This window comes from Genypterus blacodes, unplaced genomic scaffold (assembly GCF_046128005.1).
Source record: "Genypterus blacodes isolate CSIRO-AG114 ecotype Tasmania unplaced genomic scaffold, CSIRO-AGI_Gbla_v1 ptg000094l_1, whole genome shotgun sequence".
Classification (NCBI taxonomy): Eukaryota; Metazoa; Chordata; class Actinopteri; order Ophidiiformes; family Ophidiidae; genus Genypterus; species Genypterus blacodes.
In genome coordinates, this window is record NW_027466898.1 from 2,201,876 (window position 1) to 2,227,538 (window position 25,663).

Consider the following 25,663-nt stretch of genomic DNA (forward strand, 5'->3'; position numbering starts at 1 on the left):
AAATTAACTATATATGTGTAGTGGTTAGTTGCTTCAGTATTCTCTTAATTATTTACCAGTGATTAAAGAAGTACTCTAATCCAAAAGTAAATACTTAATGTTAAAGTATTGATACCACATTGTAAAAGTACAGTATGTAGCCCTGCATTCAAAGTCAAAGTGAATCAGTATGAGCAGTATAATATTGATATTCAAGTACTAGAACCAAAATTATGGTTAGATTTTGGCATTCCAGCTAAAGTAGGAAAGGAGGAGAGAAGAAGAAGAAAGGGCAATTAAGAAAGACATATGAGGGGAAGACATTAAGCACTGTGGAAGGAAGAAAATGTAAAAAGAAAGGACAGAAGGAAGAAAAGAAGGATGGAAAGAATGAAATAAAGCAACAAAGGTTGTTAGAACGGTATATTAAGATCTTATCCAGGTGTTGAAATAGGATAGATTTGTGTTGTATTGAAAAATATGTAACTTAAGTATTACTCTTTTTATCAACAACCACCATCATAATCCTCCCATAAGATCATATTCCCCTCATTAAAAGTTGAACGTTAACAACTTAAGTAAAACTACCAAAAGTACTTAGTCACTCTCCGTATCCTGAGCAACAAGTTTGCAAGAAATGCGTCTTTTGTTTTTTTCAAGGATATTCAGTTACAGATGGATAAGCTGGCTGTTTTAGGGGTCAAGCTTGTGACCTCCCAGTTATCAGACTGGAACAACAGAGACGGAAGCACGAGTGAAGATTTAAAGTATAAGTGTCGTGGTTGAACCGCCTTGGAAGACGTCGAGGTAGGAAGTTGGTGAGAGGAAGGCAAACAGGAAGGTTTTTGTTAGAAACAGATTAGCGCTGAAAAGGGGTAAGAAGGGAGACGCAGAGAGGAAGAGTGAAAATAGAGAGAGAGGAGGGAACAAGAGAGGAGGTGAGAGAGGGATTAAGTGTCATTTTAAATGTACAAGGTAGTAAAGACAGAAGAAAGATGTCTAAGACTGGAGAGTGGACGCGAAAGAGACGGAGAAGAATTGAAAATGGCCGAAAAATAAAGAGAGAGGAAAGAAAGTTTGAGCGGGAAAGTGGAGAGCGGCAGTGTACACCATGAGAGGGATGAAAAAGGAGGGATGGATGGGTGGAGGTCTATTAGCAGGAAGCGTGTGTGTAAGTGTTGGCCCGTGGAGATGGAATCTGGCATGGTGTGTTTGCTCTGGCTTGGCGATCGCCCTCGACGGGCCCCTGAGCTGGGCACGGGGAGGAAACGGAGGGAGAAATTAGGAATTAAAGAGGGAGAGAAACTACGCTTTTAACACCAACGAGAGGATGTCGGCGGTGGGGAGAGGACAGGGAAAGAGGAGAGATAACACCTTTTCCCCTCTGTGCTTGTGACCCAGGAAATGGCACGGATCAATGAATAACGTGAAAAGTTAAACTCCCGCTTCATGCTTCATTCAGAAGTTAAAGTGATTTAAAGCACATGGTCAAATGTTAGTGCCTGCAGCCAAAACAACTGGAAATTTGAAACATCACAGACCGTTTTGACATTGATGTTGCCAGGATTGGCTGACTTGAGAGAAAGTGCAAGCAGTTGATCATTCCAGAAGGTTTTGATTGTTCTTGTTAAGGGAAAGTTTGGAGTGTTGCATTTTTCCAACAAGTTTCCTACCAGATTTCATTCCTCGTTTTGTGACGTGGATCGTTTTCTGCACGTGCCTCGCTCACATTACCCCGAACAGCAAAAACCAGACACAAGAGTCAAACTCGTGCTCATACTCTGGCTTGGTTTTCCTGGTCCTACGTGTGTGTCGTAAAGGTTTCACACAGATGCTGTAAAAGTTGTATTTACTGCATGGCACGGCGGTCCTGCGGTGATACTTGGATGTTTTGGCTCGCTGAGAGGTGGAGAACAATTGAGCTTACGAGAATATGGGATGTCAACTTCCAGAATCCCAGAAACTGACCAAAGCCCACATTTCCCCAAAGAATTTCCTATTTTAACCTTTGTGATTCACTTCCAGGTGAAGTTTAATTTTTGAACAGCAGAGTGATACAAACCAGCTCACAGACTAAATGTTTGTGCAGACAGACGGCGGCACACTGTGAAAGAAAGTCCATTTATGCATTGTCTCCCATGTTCTGATAAAAAAACCAAGTACAATAACACAAATAAAATGAAAGTGACCTGAACCAGCCGGAGGGAATGAGGGGAAATTAGAGCCTGACCCAACCCAAACCGCTGTGCTGGTTGTGCCCCGGCAGGTTCAGATTCAAAATGACAAAGAACAGAAAAGGACCGGAGGAAGCCAGAGGGAAGCAGACGCAGCTTTGAAGTTGCTTCAGTGAAAGAATCTTGAATGCAAAAGTTTTCTAATCACGTCTGCGCCTGTCGATACGTTATCATGCAATGTGCTTTATGTATCCTTATCCATGGTTATGCTCTCGTTCTTTGTTGGGACATGATGTGTAATCCTGCCTGTTGCCATTTTAGTTTGCTGCTACTCTCATACTCTTTCTCTTTCTCTCTCTCTCTCTCTCTCTCTCTCTCGCTCTCTGTCTCTCACTCTCTCTCTCACACACACACACACACACACAAAACACAGGATAAGATTTGAGATTTGCTTCCCTGAGGAGAGGAAAAAAGTATTATTTCCCAGACTGAGTCATGCAGGAACTTTGCCCAGTTAGTTATTTGATAGCTGAGAACTACACTGAGACCATTTCCCTTAACTTCAGTCAAACCCCAAATAAGACACGTCTCAAATTAGCTCCCTATCTGTCCGTCCGTCCGTCCGTCCACCTTCCTGTTGATGTCTGTAGTTGCGCAGTAGTGACGGCACTCGGCTGAACTCTGTGCTTAAGACTGGGGGGGGGGGGATAGATTGATGGGTGCAGACTGTACACCAACAAGCTGGGCTGACACAGGGCCTGGTTCAGGGCCTGTGCAACTTCCCCTTTGTGCACAATGAGATATACACACACCCTTGCCCTTTTCCTGTATCCAAATAAACAGTCCAAACTGGGCTGTGGAGCAGGACCAGTGTGCGTGTGAAAGTGCGTAGTGTGTGTTACGTAAGCGTGACTGTGGCCCTCAGCCCACTTCATTAGAGCTGCTGCTCAGCTCCTGCTTCCTTTGGTCACAGTTCAATGACCTGTAGGCCCATAACAGACATTGGAACAGGATTATTTACGGTGTGTATGTGTGTGTGTGTGTGTGTGTGTCTACGTGTACGTGCTGCCATGTCTGCTCTGCTCATCTGCTTGCGTGTTTGGCCTCACATTTACACTTGCTGACATTTTGTTAACATGCGCGGAACCATCAGTGGTATTTTACGTGGCACTTAAGTGGATCTAAGTAGTTTCACAGAGTCTGTCTTAGCTCGATCTATCATCATGGCGCTCTTAAAAGTGTCACCGTGTGTGTATTCTTCCCCCCACTCAGGCCCCAAGATGCTGCCGTGCCGAGTTGTCTGGTGATAGTGAAATACTAGCTTCATCTTTTGCTTAATGTAGACGGGCAGCATTTCCAGCAATCGTTGACAAATTGAGGCAGGAGGTTAAGATGTCCTGTTTTTTCTTGCTAAATAAAGTTCCTTAGCAACCGGCGCTGACCCTGGCGACATAAGCAGCTGGATGGGGTCTCGCGTCCAACTAGAATTTGATTTAGTTACTGACTCAGATGAAGTTAGAAATAAAAGAAACTCTCTTAAAATGTGTTTCTGATTCACAGTATACAGGTCTCAAACTGTTTGGAATGTGTGGAATTCAATGCAAAGAACCATGACACTGAAGAAAACATGTCAGGAAAATGACATCATGAAACAGGCCCCTCGCCTTGTTGAGTTTCACCATCATGTCTGCAAACCTTCAGTAGTTTTTGTTAGATTGTCTGCATTTGATGGATCTATCCATCCGTCTATCTTGTTTTTCTGAGGAATCCGTGTTGCTGTTACTCATCTCTGATCCCACCACTCCCTCCACTTCCTCTCTGTGTGTGTGTGGGTGTGTGTTTTCAGTCTCACATGCTGATTTGCCCGTTGTCCTTGTGTGTTCCAGGTGACCTCAGGATGCATCCCACCTCCCTCCAATGATCTGGTAAGATGCTCCCACCCCTTCGCCCCCTTAAGATCTGGTTTCCTAAAACCACCATCCAGCGTCCTTCCTTCCTTTTTGAAATTCCGTTTTGGGAAATGAAGCCCTCGGCTCAGTTTGAACTCACTTCATTCCTGGGGCCCTGCAGGATTCCAGTACAGAAACAAATAGTTAATGTTGCTATAGGAAGTAGTAATGTTTATCCATTAGAGAGTCTGTTTATTGAATTAACTGTCCTCTCCTTCCTCTTTATCCCCTCCCTTCTCTTCTCTTCTTCCTCCCATCCCTCCGTCCTTCTCCTCCTCCATCTCAATCACCTCTTCTCAACCTCTTCCCTTTTCCCCACTTCCTCCAACCATCCTCTCTTCTTCTCTCTCTCTCTCTCTCTTCTTGTACCCCAACCAAATCCCCCCCCAACCCCTCCCCACCACACACACACACACCCTCCCTCTCATTTCCTGTACGTTTCTCACATGCAGCAGCGAAGAGGGACAACTCCTTCCAGACACATCCAACACCTGGTGAGAACACATTATCCTCTGTACTTGTCCTTCTTATCCCCATGTTTTCCCTTTACATCCTCCCTTTCCCTTAGTCTTGCTCCCAGAATCCCCATATATCTTACAAACTTCCAAACCTCCCCGTAGACAAACATATGTGGCTTCATTGTATTTTATTTAAGACAAATTAAACTAAGTAAGGCCGGATACTCTTCAAGTAAGCCAGGGAGCCTAGAGGCAAGCTACTGGCCTCCAGAGGACAAAATGTTAATTGCATTTCATCCTGCAATATGTAAGTGAAAGACTGAATAAACAAAATATCCATCATTATTGTTAGTCTTAGAGTTACATTTAGTCGAGATAAATTAAAATGGTGTATATGTTCTGTTGAGGGACTAGAAGAAAAGTTTGCAGGTGGCTCACAGGAAGGCTGAAGTGTCTGAAAAGTAAAAGGTTCATCCTCTGGGGATCATGAATGAGCCAAGGAATGTTCATGCCAGTCTGCGTGATAGATTTGGATGTTTGCTGTGTCAAACTGTAAAATGTGGCTTGGCTAGAGTAAAGGATAAGGAATCAAAAATCATTAGAAACCGTCCTCTGGGAACTATGAATGTTTATACTCAACTCAACTGTTTATGGCAGGGGAACCAAAATTCAAAATTGCGAATGTGTCCAGGAACCGTTATATCGGTCTTCATGATCAAGTTTGATTTTTCTGGTGTGGAAAAAGAATATTTGTGCTGAGTCACGCCATGAATCATCCTCTGGGGACCATGAATAATCATATTATGTCATTAATCCAACCATGGCAAGTCTTACTCTGGGCCAAAGTGTTGGAGAGGGACTGACTGGCTGACCAGCATCACCACCATTAAATCATGCAGCTGTTTGTCTAAATCTGTCATTCACTGTTAGTGTACCGTTAATTTGAACGTATTGTACCTTTTGTTTTGTACACAGGGCTCCACAAAGTCATTGACCTACACCAAACAGAGAAACACCCTGCCAAGGTAAAGCTCATTTATTGAAAATAATCAAATTTAACAAAATCTGTAACCTTCCCTACTGCTTTGATCCAAAGAGAAGCTGCAGTGTTAAATTAAATCAGGTCCAGAGATAAACACATCAGCACTGTTTAAGCATCTTAATCTAATCAGTGTCCCTTTGTTTGTCAGGCTAATATCCATATCTTCTTAATTTTTTCCATAAGCTTCACTCGTGAACATGTGATGGAGCTGCTGGCGTGTGATCTGACCAACATATCACAGTTCTTCCCTTTCAGCCTTTTCCTTTCTTCCTCCCTTTCATTTTCTGTCCATTTATCCAGCCTGGAGTTTTGTAGAGGGAACTTTGTGTTTTACATATTTAATATGCAAATACACTGCTGTAACACTTGCATTTTGACTGGGTGACCTGTGTCCACCTCACTCTCTCTCTCTCTCTCTCTCTCTCTCTCTCTCTCTCTCTCTCCTTCTCGCTCTCTCTCTCTCTCCATGACCATCTGACACCTCCTTTTGCTCTCTCTCATGTCAAATCCTCTTCTTTTTTTCCCCAGGAGCTTCAGTGTGGAGCGTGTGATGGAGCGAGTGATGGAGCGTCACTATGACTTTGACCTGACTTACATTACGGAGAGGATCATCTCTGTCTTCTTCCCCCCAAAGCTGGAGGAGCAGAGATACCGGGTCAACTTGAAGGAGGTGGCCGCCATGCTCAAGTCCAAACACCAAGACAAATTTCTGGTGAGGGAACAGAAATAAAATATACATGAGTGCAAGAGTGATAATTACTTTCATTCATTACATAAGATATCAAGTCTAACATTAAAAGGCTAAAGTCCAAATCATGTGAAGTTTGTTTCCAAGGTCAAACTCAAGTTAAAAGTCTGTCTCTGTCTATCTGTGACTTGAATTCCAGTTTAGTTCAAGTGTCATGCAGTTTAATGCAGAGTCACTAAACTTGATTTATTGATTGTTTTAAGGTTAAGCAGCAAATACTAGTCAGATATGATGTGTTACAACAACAAAATACATTCATGATAAAAAACTAACATTATAAGTGATACTGACTGGAAGCATCTTTTGTGTTTCAGCTCTTGAACCTCTCTGAAAGGCGCCACGATATAAGCCGACTTAACACAAAGGTAGAACTGTCCTTTATTCTAAAACTCGCTATTCGTTTCACATATTGATTAAATATCCTCACATCCCACGGTCCTCCTTCTCCGTCCTCCCCCAGGTGCATGACTTTGGCTGGCCTGACCTCCACGCCCCACCGCTGGATAAGATCTGTGCCATGTGTAAGGCCATGGAGACATGGCTTACCTCTGACCCTCAGCACGTGGTGGTCCTGCACTGCAAGGTCAGAGTTCGCCGAGGCCGCCGGGGTTTTCACACACACAGCCCTCTGGTTGCCAGGCTCCGATAGGCCTTAGTGAAGGAGGCAGATGTTTGGAAATGTTTCATATCTGCTGTTATGAGTCTTGTTGAGTTGAGATTTTTACAACAGTTGTAGGATAAAATGTAAAAAAAAACTGAAATGAAATTAGAAATTAAAAACGATCAATTTTGGTTTTGGTCTGGAGGAATTAAATGCTAAACCCACACTCCTTCTGATGTGTTCTGATGCTCCAGTTCCATCCCAGCTGCAAGTGTTTGTCATCTGCACTGAGAGACGTGCAGCAAAATAACGGCTTGCATTAGAACGTGTGCAGTGCAGCCTGTTTGTATTGAACCATGTGGTTATTGGCATCTGAAGGGGTCACATTCTCTATCTGAGGCTGGAATGTCTTTGGAATGTGTCAGGAAGCGAAGAGTGAAAAACACCACAGGGAGCTTTTTAATTTGCCTTTCAACCCGGAGTGGCCGTCCAAATCTGTCCGTGTCTTTCTCATTCACTGTCCTCTTATGTCTCGGCCAGATGCCCATCCTGCCGTCAGAGCTGTCAGCCATTTAAAAGCTGTGAAAATCAGCTGTGTCCATGTAAATCTCAGCGCCTGTGGATGGAATCAGCAGGCCAGACATCATGACTTCATGGTTTTACAACCCTCTTTAACCCCTTTTGCACCCTCCTCTCTCTCCTACAGGGAAACAAAGGTAAAACTGGCGTGATTATTGCCGCCTACATGCACTACAGCAAGATTTCTGCAGGGTGAGTTTGTGTATGTGACCGAGGCATCCAATGTCCCAGTGTGACTCATCTGTCAGCAAATCCACACATGGAAAACATTAAACGCTCCTGAAATGTCATGCCAATTGTGTTTTAAAGTGTACAAAGCAAATCACTTGGCTAATGTGTTGCTATTTCAAGTATATACAGCAGAAAAATTTCCATTCCGAGTTCTTGATAAATAGTTAGATAAATTAAGCCCTTAGGATTTTGCACAGGAACACTGAAAACTGGTTTATCCTGTGGCCAGTGCCAGCTGTATCCTCTCCATGTACTTTCTGGCATCTGCAGAGTCTGGTGCAAGTTCCATGATGGAAATTACTGGCTGAAAATGTGTGTGTGTGTGTGTGTGTGCGTTTGTGCAGGGCGGACCAGGCTCTCAGTACTCTCGCCATGAGGAAGTTCTGTGAAGATAAGGTGTCCTCTTCCCTCCAGCCGTCCCAAAACAGGTAGAGGCCACTGGATGATCTGAGAGGAGACAATGAGGTTGGGGGTTGGGGGGGCGGGTAAAAGTGAAGGCCAGGGAACAAACGGGACAAACAGTAAATGAACGTTTCTTGTCACTGCACCGGATGATATTATGATGATAGCAGAAGTACCGATTTTGAGAAATGTATGTGGGGATGATGAAAATTATTCTCGCAGTAATAATAAACATGACATATTCGAGGATTAGGTAAGGTCAATACAATACTGATATTAAAGAGCATGAAATTGTCTTTTTGTATAAAATGTATTTTGTAAAAGTATATTTCGTAGTTTAGCAGTGATAACTATAGTGTCCTGGTAGGATGCTTTACAACAACAACAAAGTTCATTATGAGATCACAGTAATGGTAAATAAAGCTAGTCAAATAAAACCACATTGCAAAGTTGTAGATATCAATTGTACAGAAAATATAAGAAATTTATGAATGTATATTGAACATATAAGAACTTTCCCTCTCCGGTCACAAGGCATGACAGATTCATTTAAAGGCTAATAGTAAAGCTTGAAGTCACATTTTAAGTATGTGCCAATAGGCTGGCATTGTTGCTTTTGTTTCCAATGAAGTTTAGAACTGATCTCCCTCTCTCTCTCTCCCTCCCTCTCTCTCTCTCAGGTATATCTATTACTTCGGGGGCCTCCTGTCAGGGGCGATCAAGATGAACAGCAGTCCTCTCTTCCTCCATCAAGTTCTTATCCCATCTCTCCCCAACTTCCAGGGCGAAGGAGGTGTGTGCCTCTCTTTTCCCCTGCTATTTGGCTTTGGGTCTGAATCTGACCTGTGTATTTGTGAGTCTGTGTATGTGTGTGCCAAACTGCTTGTCTTGGCAGGAATGCCGTCTGAACGACAGCAGTGTTAGTGATTGCAGTTCCTTAAGATAGTTATACACGTCCACCTCCCTTCCATGTTCCCTGCCCTCCACCCACACACACTTGTCTGTTTACCTTTAAACTTACGATCACATATAGGAGGGGCGGCAGTCAGCACATTCCTCTGTGTTCATTTTGGTAATCCTGCTTGTCTCTGCATTTCTCTCTCACTTCAATTCAGGATACTTCCCTTTCTTGAAGATCTACCAGTCCATGCAGCTGGTCTACACTTCAGGCATATAGTGAGTCTCTTTTCTTGATAACTACATTGTCATCTTGTGTGTTGCTTGGTTGAGCTCAGATTTCAACACAATAAAAGTATAATTAAAAAGACCAAATTCATATCTTACAGTTTGTATCCGGTCTTGCAGATACATGGGCCTCTCCTGAGGTTCTGCAGAGGAGAATACATTAACTAACCTCTTTTCATTTTTGCATCATCAACATTGACTAAAATGAGTCCAAAAGTAATCATTCAATTAAATTACTTTATGTGAAATTGCGGACACTTGTACAATGCATCTCACACAATAGAAGGAGGACCATTGGAAAAAGTGAAATGATAGTCAGCCTGGTGTTTCTGGTTGTCTGACAGACTTGTCTCTGTGTCTGTGTCTGTGTGTGTGTACTGTGTTTGTCTGCAGTGACTTGCAAGGCACTGGAGGCAGGCGACTGTGTGTGACCATTGAGCCGGCACTGCTGCTAAAGGGTGACATCATGGTGAGTTCACGCTGGACATGACAAAGGGGATGACCATACTGCTTCACAGGGAGGGGTCGTGATCATGGCTGACTTGCATTTGACTAGCGTTTGTATTGATTTTCTAACAATACAAATGCTTTAGCAAACCACAAAAATATGCTTTTTCTTCTTTTTCATTATTGTGTTCAATGAAAAGAAACTGAAATCTCAGTCTGCAATTTCTTCTGAAGTGCTTTGCTTATGAATGTCATTGTACATCTCTAAAATATAGAGTTCAGTTTCAAATTGTGTTGCCATTTTGTTAACAAGTTCATTATGTCACCGCATACAGTATAATCACCATCATTTGTCTGTTTTGTGCAGTCAGTCATTGTGAAAGAATGAACGTCACTCATTAAGCTTCAATGTAGCGTCTGAACCTCTTATTATCTCCCATATGGTTTAAACCGACTCCTTCTCCCTCGCTGCTGCCCTCTGCAGGTGAAGTGCTACCACAGGCGAGCCCAAAGTGCTGACAGAGACACAGTGTTCAGGCTGCAGTTCCACACCTGCACCATCCATGGAGCCCAGCTCTGGTTTGGCAAAGGGGAGCTAGATGAAGCTTGTGTTGGTAAGTTAGAGTGTTAGGAGGTCAGATGGGGACACACAAGATGCACTTTTTTTTTTATCCCTGTAGCAACTCTGGAACGGTACTGTAGTCTTTAACAAACATTTCCTCTTTAGGGACTGAACTCCAGTCCAAGCAATACACTGGCTACGTGTGTGTGTGTGTGTGTGTTGCATAGATATCTAAGAAATCTTATTGGTCCCTTGAGGACAGAGTGGAGTTTTCCACATTTGGCTGTTGTTAATGGTCTTAATCAGAAGTAATTAGTTAATAGCAGTGGGATAATCACTGCATATGACTAATTGCATAAGAACAGCTTTGTGGAAAGGAGTATTGTTGGAATGTATTGGCTGTGGTTTGGACCCTAAAAGGGCCTCATAACGCTGTGGTTGAAAAATAAAACCTTAAATACGGTTTTCTTAATCTCCATCAAGGACATAATGACAGCCCTCTGGAGGTGAACCTAGTGAGACAAGTTACACATTCTGCTGGGAGTGTGTTTCTCAAACTATCCCTTAGGAAGCGTAAAGGAGGCCTGGTGTTTGCCGGTCTAGGCCTTAATCCTATAATGAATATGATCATTTCGTCATTGGTCAGAAAACGTCTAGCTGAGCTGAGCTGGTCTGTAAGCAGAGCTGCTGCATGTTGTAGTTCATCCATTAGACTAAATGGAGCATTACAAATACAAACAGACCTTCATGGGTTCATGCAGCTCAAAAAACATCTGTAGAAGATATTACTATGTTTAATATATTACAGCCCACTGATTCCTTTACGGGGCCTGCATTTCATCAGTGCAGTGATATGCTTTAATCAGCCTGCATGGGAGAAATGTCAACTCTAGCATAATTTCTTGTTTCATCTTCTTCTTCTTCCTAGATGAGCGTTTTCCATCTGATGCTACAGTGGAGTTTGTTTTCTCCTCTGGCCCAGAGAAGATCAAAGGTCAGTCAGTCCTTTCTGCCTCATGTTCCACTTAGTATCTGTTCCACTTCACCAGCATCATCTTTATTTTAGGGGTTAACCATAAATTGATAAGATTAAGTGTAGACGACGTCAGCTTGTTAAACTAATATTTGTGTAAAATACGATGTCAAAGAAAGTTTGAAGAAAGAAACAAGCAAAGTGAATGAAAAGCAAAGGAATGGAAGGTGTGATGACATTTTGTAGATCTAACTGTCATCTACCTACTAAAGCAGAAATACCTTAAGAATCTACAGAAAATCTTAATGTGTGTGTGGCTTTCTGCAGGCCGTGAGTACCAGAAGAACGACCCAGCCGTCAAAGTTGACTACAACACCGCCGACCCAGTGGTTCGCTGGGATTCCTATGAGAACTTTAACCAACGATACCAGGACAGCCTGGAAGGTAAACACACCAACTCCTCTCTTTATTTCTCATTTCAGGTCCAGTGTATTGTGTATTGTTCGTTCTTGTTCAGGGTTTCAGATTACAGGTTGGAATGGCAAAAACCCTCCAACATGTTTGTTTATTTAGTAGTTTAGTTGAGTACAGCCTTATTTCTGTCTTGCCGTTACAGATATTGCTCACACCAGAGGTCCTGTTGATGGAAGTCTCTACGCTCAGATTAAGAAGCGCCGCTGTCCTGGTTCCGACTCGTTCACCTCCACCAATGGCAGCAGCCCAGGCATGGGCCATCCAGAGGATGTGCCCGATCATCTCATTGCTCCCAGTTCTGACTCCGCCCTCTCAGCCCATTCCAGCCATTCCAACCAATCATCTGCGCATCCCGAACACCAAGAGGAGCTCATTCGTCCCCCACCTCCAACTCGACAGGAAAGAGAGGAGCTGGATCGTCTTCTAGGTGGCATAGAGGGAAACAGAGATCGAGAACGGGAGACGGCCATCTTGGATGATGGAGATTCCTTGCCGTCAGAGCGGACCGGAACGCTCAGGCTCAGTCGCTCGTGTTCCTGCAGAGATGGTTACCGGTCCCAGCGGTGTGCTGAGCCCGGCTGTGACCGCACCCTCCTCATGCCCAATGGCTACTGCCTGGACCGAGCTCCTGGCACCAATGGGCACCATGGGGCGAACCCCTCTGCCAGTCCCAACCCAGTAGCTCCTCCATCACACGTGGATCTGTGCCAGCACTATAGTCCCCACCCACACCAGTCCCTTCCACCTCCAGATCTGGTGTGGGATCGCCAGGGCGGCCCACCACACTACCTACACCGCTCCTGTTCTGAGGCTCCCTCACCTCGCCATCTGTGCCCCTACCCGTCCCAAGATCTTTCCCCTCACCCCCACAACCTCCCCCATCACCACCCGCTGTCTGCACCGGGACGACTCTGCTGTCGAGAGGATGACTACGGCCCCTACCACCACCCTCTGTCTCCCCACAGCCACCACCATCCACACCACAACAAACCCTCCACCAGCCCTACCTACCATGATATAATGCTTATGGATGGTTTGCCGCCCCCTGGCTGCCCCTGTAGGGACTGCAGTGTTAGGAGAGAAGACTCAGCAGCTTATCACGGCCTGAGGCTGGACCGAGGCGACAGCTTCCATTGGGACAGAGAGGCGGAGCTTCAGCAGAGGGAGGTGGGGCTAAGGAGAGCCAGAGAGGAGTTACCTAGAGGGTCAGAGCTCCACTGGGAGAGAGAGTCTGGCCTGAGGCGTGTCAGGGAAATGTCTCTTCACTGGGAGAGAGACAGGGATGCCGAGCTGCTGTGGGAGAGGGAGAGAGAGGCTGACTACTGGCATCGGAGGGCCACTGTGGCCTCCTACGGTCCACAGGGTCATGATCTCCCAGCCTTCACCTTTGACCCCTTGCCATCGGGTCACCCAGCCTATCCAGAGGCCTCAAGGTCCCACGCTCACTCGCACTTGGACATGAAGTACAGCAGCAGCAGCAGCGGTTACCAAACACCCCGGCAGGCGTGTCCGTACTCGCCATATCAGCCTTCGCCATCTGAGAGCAGGGGTTACGCTTCAGGCTACCAGTCTGAGTCTACCTCCCCTCTGCCTCCTCCGTCCTCTATGACGGGGCCATGCAGCCATAGCAACGGGCCAGCAGAGCATAACCACAACCACCACCATCACCATCCCGACTCCCAGCAGTCATATGGCTCAGACTCACACACTGGTGAGTCACAGAGGCATTCACAGAAACACAGCCGTGTTCTCTCACTACATAACTCCCATTCACAAGCATGTGCAATTTTTACATGCTTTTAAAATTGATGGAAATGAGCAGAGCGGATATGAGATAACAGGCTGCTGTTCCCTTTCTCTCAGACGGCCTGCGTAGCTCTGGTGAGAGTGTGGGCTGGAGGGACCACATCACCCACGGCTCCTTTAAACGGCTCCACAGAGAGGCTGTGCCCGCTCCGTGTTCCACACCATCAGATATGTCGGGACCTTCCACCCCCGTCCACACCAGCAGCCCCCTACGCACACAGGAAAGGTATTCATCCTCTTACTGAGTGTTTACTGGCTGCAATTGTTGTTAAATGGTGTTCTTTCCCTAGTCTTGACTTAATCATTGGTCAAAATCTCAAGTCTTGGCACATAAGTCCCAAGCCAACACAGGCAAGGTAAGTCCTCAACTTTGTTTTGAGTCCTAAACAAGTCCCAGTGCTCTCCATACCTAATGTAATGTCAGCGTAAATGGACTTGAGTCACATGATTGGACTTGATTTGGACACTGATTTGTCACAAACTTAACTTGAGACTTTACGTGACACCATAAAAGAGTTGTGAGCCCTGACTTGTTACTTTTATGTCCCACCTCTCATTTAATGTTTCCTGGTGTCAGTTACAGCAGGACTTACAGGAGGAAAGTCCCTCTATCACAAGCAGATCTGTGACAATAACACTAATGTCTGTCCTGTTTAGTCCCAGCCCAGGAGGGAGAGATTATGAGATTCGGACAACTGACATCATCAGCAGTGACTACAAAGATTCCCAGCCCCAAGATGGACACTGCAGCAGTGAAAATGTGATCCAGGAGTCGCAGCAAACACCAACAAGCAGCACAGAGCCTTCATCCCCTGCGCAGCCTGCCAAAGTCACACACTCACACACAGCAAGTACACACACAGAGCCCCACAACCACTGCACCGCACCCACAGACCCTCCCTCGCCCACGCCGCCCTCAGCCTCATCCACACACAACCTCAACCCAGCTCCTCCTTCTCTTGACTCTGTGACACCGGCCACATGTAACCAGCCCGGCACACACTGCCAGCCCCCTTCCTCCCCCGCCCCCCGGGCTTCAGCTGGCCCAGACGCACACCCCCAACCTGCCCCCCTCGCCATTCAGAGCCCCCATCAGTCAGAGAGAGCTGCGCTGCCCCCTGCTGTCACACAAACAACATCGCAGCCTCAGAGCCAGACCCAAACCCAAGCACCGGCCTCTGTGGGACAAACCCTGGCCCAGGTGGTGGTCAACGGATCGCTCCCACCCGGAGAACCTACGGCAGCAGAAGCCCCCAAAAACACCTCCACCGCCGCCAACGCCACATCTGCCCCTGCGTCCCCCGCCCCAGCCTCGTCTTCGTCCCCTCAGCCCCCGTCTAGCAGCATGGAGGGCTCCCCTGTCTCTGATGCACCGGTTCCTGGCTTTGCCACCTTGGGTCGGAGGTTGATGTTGAGTGGGCCGGACCTCCACCACATTCAGAACCACGTTCAACAGCAGGGACCCCCACATCACCATTACCCAGGCATGGAGCTCAGTGGACACGCCGCGGACAGCAACAAGAGGCAGTGCCACCCTGCTCACAGCCCTCAGCTGCACCCTTGCTCCTACTCCAACTACTCCACCATCTCCATCCCCCTGCCTCACCCCCAGCCGCCTCTCCCAGAGAAGCGCCACCTGCCTGCCCAGCCGGGTTCACCCAACGGCGGGACAGGGATGATGAGATCAGCCGCGGGCCAGGCGCCTCCCTCCACCGCCAACTCTGGCCAGCAGCAGCAGCACCACGTCACTTTCTCCCCCACTGTGGGGGAAATTGCGCCTCCAGCTGGTCAACACGACGAAGTGACGTCTGTGGAGCCTGAGAGCGCAAACAGGGTCAGTGTGAAATTTGTCCAGGACAGTTCAAGGTTCTGGTACAAGCCGGGCATCTCCAGAGAGCAAGGTAGGGTCCAAAGAGTCTGCTGAAGTCATTTGTTAAGTCATATTATTGTGTTGTATATTTAACACCTTATATGGTATTTCTCTGTAGCTATTGCAGCTCTGAAGGAGAGAGAGCCTGGAACCTTCCTGATCAGGGACAGCAACTCCTTCCAGGGGGCCTACGGTCTGGCTCTGAAGGTGGCCACACCCCCACCCAACATCAGCAACCACAGCACCAAGGGTGAGGAGGAGTTTAAAGAGTTTAAAGAGAACTTTGTTTTGTTTCTTCTGGTGATCAGCTGTAGCAAAGTTCTCAACTTGTTCCCTTCTAATCTGTGCTGTTGCAGTGAGCGACCCTCTGGAGCAGCTGGTGAGACACTTCCTCATAGAGACGGGCCCTCGTGGAGTCAAGATCAAAGGATGTCAAAATGAGCCCTACTTTGGTAAGTTCTCATCACTAAAAGGTGCATGTCTGGAAGAAAGTTAAAAAAAAGAACGACTGGTAAGGTAGGAAGTTATTTTTACAGAAACCTTGTTGGAGTGCAGGTCATGTGACTCAGTGTTGATCTGTCATCCACAGGAAGTCTGTCTGCGTTAGTCTACCAACATTCCATCATCCCCATCTCACTGCCCTGTGCTCTGAAGATCCCTGAAAGAGGTTGGCGCTCCTTAACTGCTGTAATGATGTCACCCAGTTTCTGTAAAAGAAAATAGGACAGGAAGGCTCTTCAAAATAAGAGACTTGTAAGTGAAGTATTCTCACAAGACATCTGACAGAAATGGTTCTGGTCTCTGTTGTTAGATCTAATGGGAGAGATGCAGGAGGCTGCACCTGTGAACAACATCAGCACGGCTGCTGACCTCCTGAAACAAGGAGCAGGTGAGTAACAAACAGAACAAACAGGTTATACCAATAAAACATCATTCTTTAAACTTAGATGTGTAGATTAATGAGGCTCCCCTGTCTGTCCTCTCTCAGCTTGTAACGTCCTCTACCTGAACTCAGTGGAAACAGAGTCACTGACAGGCCCACAAGCCATCGCCAAGGCGACAGAGTCCACCTTAGGTCGTAACCCACGTCCCGCCGCCACCGTAGTTCAGTTCAAGGTGACGTCCCAGGGCATCACTCTGACAGACAGCCAGCGCAGGTAAGACACGCACCATGACTGCTTCACACCACAAACACATCAAGATTTGTGTTTCTTATTATTTGTGTCTCTGAACGCTCCTGCAGAGTTTTCTTCAGAAGACATTACCCAGTGAGCAGTGTGACCTTCAGCTGCATCGACCCCAAAGACAGGAGGTGGGCACAGGCAGGGACGCCATGTAACATTCACCTGGATCAGTCATTCATAGCACCCTTCCTCATTCACTGCATAAGTTGTCGTGAGCCGTGGCATGGACCTGCGTCTGGGTTATGTGGAAGCCTGCGTCCGTGCATGAGAGGGAAATGATTGCAGCTAGTGTTTTGCGCCTGTAGAGGGCATGTGGTGTGTGGCACATTTGTGTAGCTGCTCTGCCTGTCTGCGTGTGGATGTCTGAGTCTGCTCTCTCTCTCTCTCTCTCTCTCTCTCTTCCTCTTGGCTTTAGGTGGACTAACTCAGACAGCACCACTGTTAAGTAAGTGCTCTGTGTGTGTTTGTTGATTGGGCGAAAGAGCGATCATGAAAAAGTGCGTGGCTTGTAGAAGCGGCGTGTGTGTGTGTGTGTAGCCCCATCTGTGTCAATGTGTATGATGTACATGCCTGTGGCTGAGAGGTCAGTAACATTGGAGTCCATGCATGGCATCAGATTGTGTGTGTGCGCCTTGGCAAACATGAGCAGCAGTCGGTTTTCACACGACCCCATCTTACATAACACTCATGCAGATAGATCAGACAAGGTGCAATGACTCAAACTGTACAAACCGTTCTGTATTTTCACTTCCTCTTTGCGGTCCGTGTACACCACCTTTTATTTCCCCTCATCATCTCTCTCTTTCCTCAGAGTGTTTGGTTTCGTAGCCAAGAAGCCCGGCAGCTTAGCGGAGAACGTGTGCCACCTGTTTGCCGAGCTGGACCCTGAACAACCGGCGTCCGCCATCATCAACTTTATCAACAAGGTCATGCTGTCGCCGCGTCGATAGAGCGAGACAAAGCAAGAAGTCCAAACTCAGAGCAGAGACACGCAGCATGTAGTGCATTAATAGACAGCGTTGGCTGTCTATTAATGGCACATTTGATAATAGCATGAAGATTGCTATATTGATGGTTGGAAAGGTGTACAGCAGTTCTTCTGCTCTGTAAGGCCTCGGCACACTGCAGGTGAAGTAGAAAGTCATGGTGGGGAAAGAGATGTTTTCCAAAAGGATCTAGGTTTGATTTAAAGCAAAAAAATTCATAATCTTCCATTCTTCAAATTGAGAAGAATGAAGTTGAGTGCCATGATGATGTAGTGTCCTCCAAGAACCACGAGGTTTTAAGGCGTTTCTCTGTCACCGACTCTTCCCCTCATCTTCCCCTACTCCTGCCAAGCCATTACTGTAAATAAGTCTTTTTTTTTCTTGTACCAAACTGAAGTACATGGCTTATAAATAAGATTACATGCGTCTTTCATGGTCTTGGTCAGGCTGGTGTCCAGTAGAGCAGCGTTGTCAGTTGTAAAAGAAGGTTTGGGGGACACCAGGGCTGGTTGTGAGCTTTCCTTGCACTGTTTAAAGGGGAAATAAAGGTATTACTAGACCAGCATAACTGCCTTTTAACAGTAGGTGTTTATATTTTGAATTTTGACAAAATCCCTTATATTTCCTTGTGTAAATGTGACTGAATCCCTGGTGTTATCAGATATGTACAGCTACATCGTCTGCCACTTTGCCTTCAAACACACACAAACAGCACCTTTTAAATGTGTGACGTATATGCTAATCCTCGACAATCAGAGCGAGAGACCAGCTTTGTAATAGAAAGTAAACATGAATGTGAGGTTTTCAACGTTGTCGGCGAGTGTGTGCGCGAAGGATTGGCACAGGTGTGTGAAGGGTTTAGACTGGAGTGTTGAGGGTAGAGGGTAGTAGAGTTCTAGATAAAAAGGTTCCGTAGGTCCACTTGTAGGTTTTAATGACGTGTACATAAAAGGGGACAAAAGCTAAGTGGAGAAGGACGTACAGTGTTGAACCACACGAGTGCAGTGAAGTGTTTAGTGTCTCATCCTTCATATTTGTAGTGTTAAGTCTCACATGGATCGATTTGTATGAAGTTAATGGTGTACAGTGATGAGTGATACAAGTAAATATAGTCAAGACATACGTACGTAACCAAAGACAAGCACTCCTGTATTAATTAGCATTTTATCCAACTATATTTTTGTACTTATTTTATTTTTACTATGCATTTATTTAGTGTGTTGCCTTGTTTCGTTCCGCTTAGACAAACACTACTTGTATTACAGCGATAATATATTGTGGTCTGTTTACTTCTATATTTTGTAGTAATATATTTTCTCACATGCAGCTATAGGACCGTGTATGAGACATCAAAAGGAAACATTTGTTTGAAAAAGGAAATTATACTATTTTGTATGCACAAATGAAGAATATAATTAAACTGAAACGACGTGGTACCAAATGTGCTTTGGGTTATTTGGAGACAATGTAAGAAAAAGGAAGTCAAAGTTGATGATTTTATTTATTCATCAATCCCTTTAGCAACAGCAATGTACATTATATACAAAAAAGTTCAGGTAAAATCTTGAAATGTAAATTTACAAAGCAGTCTCTTTAGAAATTAGTCAAAAAGTGATTTGATTCTCCATTCTTTCTTTTTTTTTTTTTTAAAGTGAAGCTTAACCCCACAATTCAAACTTGGGGGTTAACCAGCAAAGCCAGTCAGAGCAGATAGAGAGTAGAGGTCTTCACTGGTCCATATTCTGCACTCGATCCAATAAAGAAAAGTGGAAAAGGTCACCAGAAGCTGATGACATGCATGAGAACATTTCCCCCGCCCAAAAATTAAAAAAAGAGGACCTGAAAGTGAGCAGAGAACCGTGGATCTGGACCAAAGCAGAGTTGAGTGAGAGACACTGACACCAGCCAGGGCACCAAATACAGAGAAACTGTTTGAAAAGAGAACCCACGTCCTAAAAAGAAAATCAACATGTAGGGTCTGGATCCATGAAGGCCTCTAAACATCATCTGCAGGTTCTGAGCTACACTGAGTTTCATCTAACAGCACTCCAACGCTGTGGAATAATTCACTTAAGCAGAAGGAGTTGGAATCTGATGAGTCATTAGGGAGTCAGCTAAAACCTTAAGGAGGTAACAATATAATTTCATTAGTCATAATAGAATGACTTAACTGCACACTTGCACACATTCAGCTTGGCATTCAGTCGTGGTTGACATGAGGTAAACATCTGGATCACTCTTGCATTTTACCCCAATACCGTCTTTAAAGATGCAGAGGTTTTATTGTTCAAAATCATCCAACCACACACTGAGGGGTTAAAAACCAAATGAGTCGATTAGCTTTGGGTAAAAAACTCAATTATATACTCAATCACACAGCAACATGTTCAGTTCTGTTTAAACGGGTTCGTGTGACACATCTGGAATGTCGCTCAACAACAAGATGAGGTGTGTCGATCAGCCGACTGCCACATTCTTCATCTATTGTTCTTATTGTGAGATATTGTTCAACTGCTGCTGCCTGTTTGGTTGATTGGAGGCGTTCCGGCCCGTTAAGAGTGAACAGACAAATAAAAGGTTGAAATTGAACTCTGACTTGTGTTTAGGAAACTGGCTGTGCTTTATCTTATGGGAAACTGGGGGGGCAGTAGCTCAGTGGGTAGAGCTTCTGCCTGGGAACCGGAGGGTTGCCGGTTCGAGCCCCTGCCGAGGTGCCCCTGGGCAAGGCACCGAACCCTCAATTGCTCCCCCCTCTGCGAAGGGTGGTAACTGTAATGTAAGTCGCTTTGGATAAAAGCGTCTGCCAAATGATCGTAATGTAATGTAATGAAACATTACTGCTCATCATTATTCATAACACAAAGTATTGTTTTGGATGTCTAAAACAACACAACACATCTGATTCCCCACCACCGGCTCAGTGATGACTCCACTGCTGTCACATCCAGACAAGCATGGGAGCTAGAATCCACCTGAAAGCTCTCAGATCAGCTTCTTTAAAGCCTTAAAGACCTGAGAGCAGTATTGCTTTTCCTCTGTCAGTACATTTATGGACTCTATACTCGGATGGCAATCAGATTTGGTTGTTTGCAGAACGACTCCTGGCTTGATTACGCGTACACACACAAAGAATTCCCAGAATCAAAAGCCGTCGGCTCATTTGCAGGCTTCACTGAACTCATTCCCAATTGCAGAATGTCAGAAACTTGCAGTATCAAAACATACACATACATTTTAGGACGATTTCTATCCGATCACGGTGTTTACATGTTTATTAAAAAGAAAATGCTTTTAACAGGCAGAGCAAAATGCTGTGTTGTGCATGTGAATGTACTGACTGATACACTCGGGGGGGGGGATCTGCACCCTCAACCTGAAGTGGGTTTGCCTGAACACGCTGAGAAAAATTCTACAACACGAGGAAGCTTTTTTTTTTTTTTTTCTTTGGTTAAAAACAAAAAAAAGTTAAATCCATGAATTCCAAATTGTTAGATAACACGGCAACAACAATTAAAGGTGCAAACACACGCTAACCCTCTGCTGCTCGCAGTAAACACCAAAATAGAAAGAGCAAGCGAGAGCTTCCCCTTTTTAAAAATGTCAGTAGCTTCGGTCCACACGCTGCTAAAGTGCAAACCGCTCAGTTATTCAAGCTTCGCCAGAGAATTCAGTCCCGACGCTACAGCGGCAGAAGGAGCCGTGCCGTCCTAATTAAAGCCTGAGCAGAAACGCCGCTGTGGACACTCCCGACCTTATCCGCGGGGAATGCCAACCATTCTCCTTACAGGAAAGGGCCGTTCCCCTCCATTTGTCCTGATCGCTCGTAAGCAGTGACTCACTCAACACGCCGCCGCATTCTCACAGGAGATCGGATTATTGATTCTTTTGACCATTACGTTTGAAATCGGAAGAACTTCATTTTAATACAGGAGTTACATAGCTGCCGTATGTCCACTGAGTTAGAAATAGCCAATTTTTTAAAATGAGGTGATAGTATGAAGATTCTTATGGATTTGTAAAAGGGTGGGGCGGTGATGTTTTCACTTGGTGACGCCCCTGCACACCTGCTGCCTCTGGCCTGGATGATCCAGGCCAATTCGTACGGTTCTAAGGAAAAAGTGTCTGTTACCGTTTCTGCCTCGCTGGTGTGTTACACGTCTGTCTCCTGGTAAATAAGGCCACTTGAGTTAAGTGTGGATGCGCTGTTCTTGCCCTGAGCTAGGAACAAAAGGAGTGTGTTTGATGAGTCGCCGTCTTGTCTGCGCAGGCGAAATTCCCATCCTGGACAGTGAATCTACCATCTCTCTCTCTCTCTCTCTCTCTCTCCGGGGCGGGGCAGGTCAGCGCCGATCGGCTGGCCGGTGGTTAGTGGTGTTGGCGCCGCAGTCGATGTAGCGATACGCCTCCAGGCTGTTCTGGGACAATCGCACCATGTAAGAGGTTTTCACCGTGGTCCTGAAACCATGAGAGAGAGAGGAAGTTTGACTTAAGTGGCCTAACGAGACTTTTAAGTCCAGGGAAGGAGAGGTGCAAATAATAAAGAAAACAGTCAGGAGAAAAGAGAATGGAAGTGGAATGAAGAAGAGACACTTACTGCAAGAAGACCACGATGTTATGGACCTTGATGGTGGGCATGGTGCAGAAGGCACTGAGAACACACAAGGGGAGAAGGATTACATCATCCAACATCACAGGCCTTTTAGATAGAAGGAGGAAAATCATCAAGCAGATAAACATGTTCAAGTCGACCCGGCATACAGCGATGGAACACTTACTAGACGTATGGTGCGCTGGTTCCAATCGACATGCTCACAGTGTAGTTGACCTGCAAGAGATTGACAGGTTACATAACAGCCCTGCAGCTTTATCTACAGCTGAGGAGGAGAGGACCTGAGGTAGAAGCTCAGGCCAGATAGTCTATCAGCACTGAAGCAAGGTAGACAATGTCTCTATTCCCTTCATTTAGGCAGCGTAAAACCTCCCAGTAACTCCAAACGTGCGGCACAAAGGCTTACGGAAGTGAACAGCAGCTGGGACTCGGAGAGATTCAGATTGCCAAAGTATCTCACACTGACAAGCGGTTGATTCGGTTGTTGTGCAAAAGAGGCAGCAGCTGATAAGCCGGAACATTCTACCACACAGAGGCCACGGCCCCGCACACACAAGCCTGCTGCTGGCTCCTTTGGTTTCTCAGGAGGACGACTGAAAAATGTTACATTCAGCCATATTCACAAAAAGATGCAAGGAATCAGGAGGAGTCTTTACATTTTTCAACTTTTGTAAATCAGACACACAGCATTTGTCCCACTAGGTGCCATTTAGGATATTGATTGTTCACTGGTTTATATTGATCTGGTATATACTGCACGCTTGGACACATTGCTGGAATTTCAGCAGGGTGACAAACGGGACAATTCTGACCCGACAAGACAAACAAGTTAGTTTTTAAATGGACCCTATTGATCTCTGGTAAGTACCTGCCGCTGGCTGAGGGGCTGGATGGTGGTGACGTTGTTGAGTTGCAGAGTCCCGATCACCGTCTTCATGTAAAGGACCTGGCAGTTCACGCTCTGCACCAGCACCCGGAAGAAGTTGGGGTTGCTGATGTTCAGCGTACTCTGAGGAACAACAAGACATTTACGTTTAAATATCGCACAGCGTTGGTATTAGGTCCCTTTAAAGTGAATGGGTGTGTGTGTGTAAGATCTGTCTTACCGTCATGTTCAAGTGGACCCTCATGAGGGACTCGTCAAAGCTCACCACCACGGAGCGTATCCCATCGTCCGCCACCACCACAGAGCGCGGGAAAAGGAAGAAGGCCACGAGTGCTGAAGCCAGCAGGCACAGCACGGCCGACAGGACCACGTAGAGTTTCCTGCAGGAACACAGATGCAGGATTGCGCTTTCATTTCTCGTGCATCATAGAAATCAAACTACAAGCTAGAGTTGAATGACGACTGCACATCAAACTGTTTCAGGTCGACTGATCTGCCTTCAGCAGAAATGGATCAACACGCCTCGGGTTTCTGCCAATTACATCAGTTTCTCTTTGCATGTGAAATACCTGTATTGGCTTTGTGTCAGCTTAATCACTGTGTGTGTGTGTGCGTGTATATCTGTCATTACATGGATTTGTGTACACACTGATCGGTCACAAGCTTGGATTCCCCGCCACTGTCAAACTTGTAGCTTGTTGCTCAATCCTCTTGTGTAAGATGGGTACACATGCATACGATCACATGCAGGATTTGCTCCATGTCACAGTCACACAAATGCTTGGAGAGACAAAATGTCCCCTCCACTCATCTGTGTAATCAAGACCACACACTCTGATTTCTTAAAGTCCTGTAAACCCTTTGTCTTCTGTTATGGACGTATTGATCTGCATGGGAAGTTGTAAACCATAAAATCGGTCTTTCTGGAATAAGTCGTTACCTTGATTGATTACCTGTCGTCAGTGTATTGTTGTATGCAACCACACAATCTGTGTCAACAAAGACTGAAGGTTGTGTTTGCAGAGGAATTATTTATTGCAGGGTGTTATACAGGATCTGATGGCCTTAACTTAAATGTGCAGTGGAGCCAAAACTATGCCTGTACTTCTGTCAAACACAATACAAGAATGAAGATACACATAAAGGAATTCTGCTTACGTTCTTTGGGGCTGCAGCCTTTGGTCGCTGTATGGGATCAGTGCCACCAGTTCATTCACTTGCTCTATAAACAGAAGATGCACAACAAACAACATAAGCTCATCAGTGTTTCTACTTACAATGTTCTTGTTGGTACCATAGAAAAGCTATTTTCTTCTCAAAGTTGTGTGTGTCAATCATTCATGCCCTTAAAAACTGTGCCATCGTTCATGACATCATCCCATCTCCAACTGTATATTTTACATGATTTCCTTATTGCATATTTCATGTCCCGGATTCAATTTTTATTATAGTTTGCTCAGGACACACCAGCTACAATTAAAGTAGCAGGGTGGGATCAAAATGAATCAATTGAGTCCTTTAATAAAACGAAAGGACTGCAGAATTATGACATAATATTAAAAAATAATGCATTAGATTAAAAAAGGCTGAGGAAAATAAAGAACGGATAAGAAAATAAAACGTTGCGCCAATTGTTAAAATGACAAAGAACAACACAACAGTAACAGTTTGCAAGCTGATAAGCAAGATATTAATTTCTAACGGGGATTGGCACATTATAGTCACAATAATGAAAATAACAATGATTAAAAAGGGCTGAATTGAGTCGTTGTTTGAGCTCTGTCGCGGACTGACCTGAGGGGATGCGGCCGGTGCCCTGGCAGGTCGGGCAGGTGATACTGTCCCTGCCCGTGAACTCCACATACGGGAACTGGGCGATGTCCTCGCGCCTGCCGAGCCCATCCAGAGAATCGTTATCCGAATCTCCGTCCTCTCTCTGCCGCACGGCACCTCTATTCTTCCCCGGGAGGAGCGACAGGCTGCTGCCGCTACGAGAAAACCGAGCTCCCATGACGGCTGAATCCCAAAACACACACAAACACACAAACAATGACACGAAAGATGGCAGTTAAGTTGAGCTCGTAGCTGAATGAGACAGACACGCGCGAGCTAAATACAGTGATAGTGCCCTGCTGCTTGTCAATATAACGCATAAACCTCTCTAGTTCTAACTTAACTAAATACGCCGATAGTTCAAATATCTCCGCAACAGTTTCCATTATAAACGAATAAGATGTTAGAGGTAAAGTTTTCTTACCTAAGACGTTAAACAAACCTAACTCGTCATCACAAATAATATATAATTTGTGTGCAAAGTAGCAGCGGCTGTTAGCCTAATGGCCGCCTCGCTCGCGCTCTGCTGGCACGCCGAAGACCCACTGTCCGGCTGTGTTGCCTTCATGGACCCCGTGTGTTGGTCGGACAAAAGTGCTGAGTTCGCTTATTTAGCCAGGATGTTAACTCTTGAGATCCCGATGAGATGTTTACTTACCTCACCAATTTACTCCACAATACCTTT

General features: G+C 45.6%; 2 protein-coding genes across 7 annotated transcripts in view; one reads left to right on the forward strand and one right to left on the reverse strand.

The window, feature by feature from the left end:
- tns2a (tensin 2a) overlaps positions 1-19,010 on the forward strand; it is a 40,530-nt gene extending 21,520 nt beyond the window's left edge. For 4 of the 6 annotated variants that reach the window (XM_076159254.1, XM_076159255.1, XM_076159259.1 and 1 more), the window contains exons 4-28: positions 4,040-4,078; positions 4,555-4,596; positions 5,536-5,585; positions 6,131-6,314; positions 6,665-6,715; positions 6,811-6,933; positions 7,658-7,722; positions 8,106-8,189; positions 8,844-8,956; positions 9,279-9,339; positions 9,742-9,817; positions 10,280-10,409; positions 11,286-11,351; positions 11,658-11,774; positions 11,947-13,515; positions 13,668-13,836; positions 14,268-15,511; positions 15,599-15,730; positions 15,837-15,932; positions 16,070-16,147; positions 16,292-16,369; positions 16,469-16,637; positions 16,724-16,792; positions 17,080-17,109; positions 17,476-19,010. In XM_076159254.1, the coding sequence (XP_076015369.1) occupies positions 4,040-4,078; positions 4,555-4,596; positions 5,536-5,585; positions 6,131-6,314; positions 6,665-6,715; positions 6,811-6,933; positions 7,658-7,722; positions 8,106-8,189; positions 8,844-8,956; positions 9,279-9,339; positions 9,742-9,817; positions 10,280-10,409; positions 11,286-11,351; positions 11,658-11,774; positions 11,947-13,515; positions 13,668-13,836; positions 14,268-15,511; positions 15,599-15,730; positions 15,837-15,932; positions 16,070-16,147; positions 16,292-16,369; positions 16,469-16,637; positions 16,724-16,792; positions 17,080-17,109; positions 17,476-17,614 (4,974 nt within the window). In that variant the 3' untranslated portion in view covers positions 17,615-19,010. The remainder of the gene's footprint in view (positions 1-4,039; positions 4,079-4,554; positions 4,597-5,535; positions 5,586-6,130; positions 6,315-6,664; positions 6,716-6,810; positions 6,934-7,657; positions 7,723-8,105; positions 8,190-8,843; positions 8,957-9,278; positions 9,340-9,741; positions 9,818-10,279; positions 10,410-11,285; positions 11,352-11,657; positions 11,775-11,946; positions 13,516-13,667; positions 13,837-14,267; positions 15,512-15,598; positions 15,731-15,836; positions 15,933-16,069; positions 16,148-16,291; positions 16,370-16,468; positions 16,638-16,723; positions 16,793-17,079; positions 17,110-17,475) is intronic. The other 2 variants (XM_076159256.1, XM_076159257.1) reach the window with 2 other exon arrangements.
- Positions 19,011-19,949: 939 nt separating this feature from the next.
- Positions 19,950-25,524, reverse strand: tmem106c (transmembrane protein 106C). Its single transcript, XM_076159263.1, has 8 exons — positions 25,403-25,524; positions 24,940-25,161; positions 24,304-24,367; positions 23,366-23,525; positions 23,128-23,268; positions 22,426-22,475; positions 22,245-22,298; positions 19,950-22,105 (listed from the first exon to the last, which is right to left on the reverse strand). The coding sequence occupies exons 2-8, from the start codon at positions 25,154-25,156 to the stop codon at positions 21,991-21,993; spliced, it is 801 nt and encodes a 266-aa protein (XP_076015378.1). The 5' UTR covers positions 25,157-25,161; positions 25,403-25,524; the 3' UTR covers positions 19,950-21,990.
- Positions 25,525-25,663: the final 139 nt, after the last annotated feature.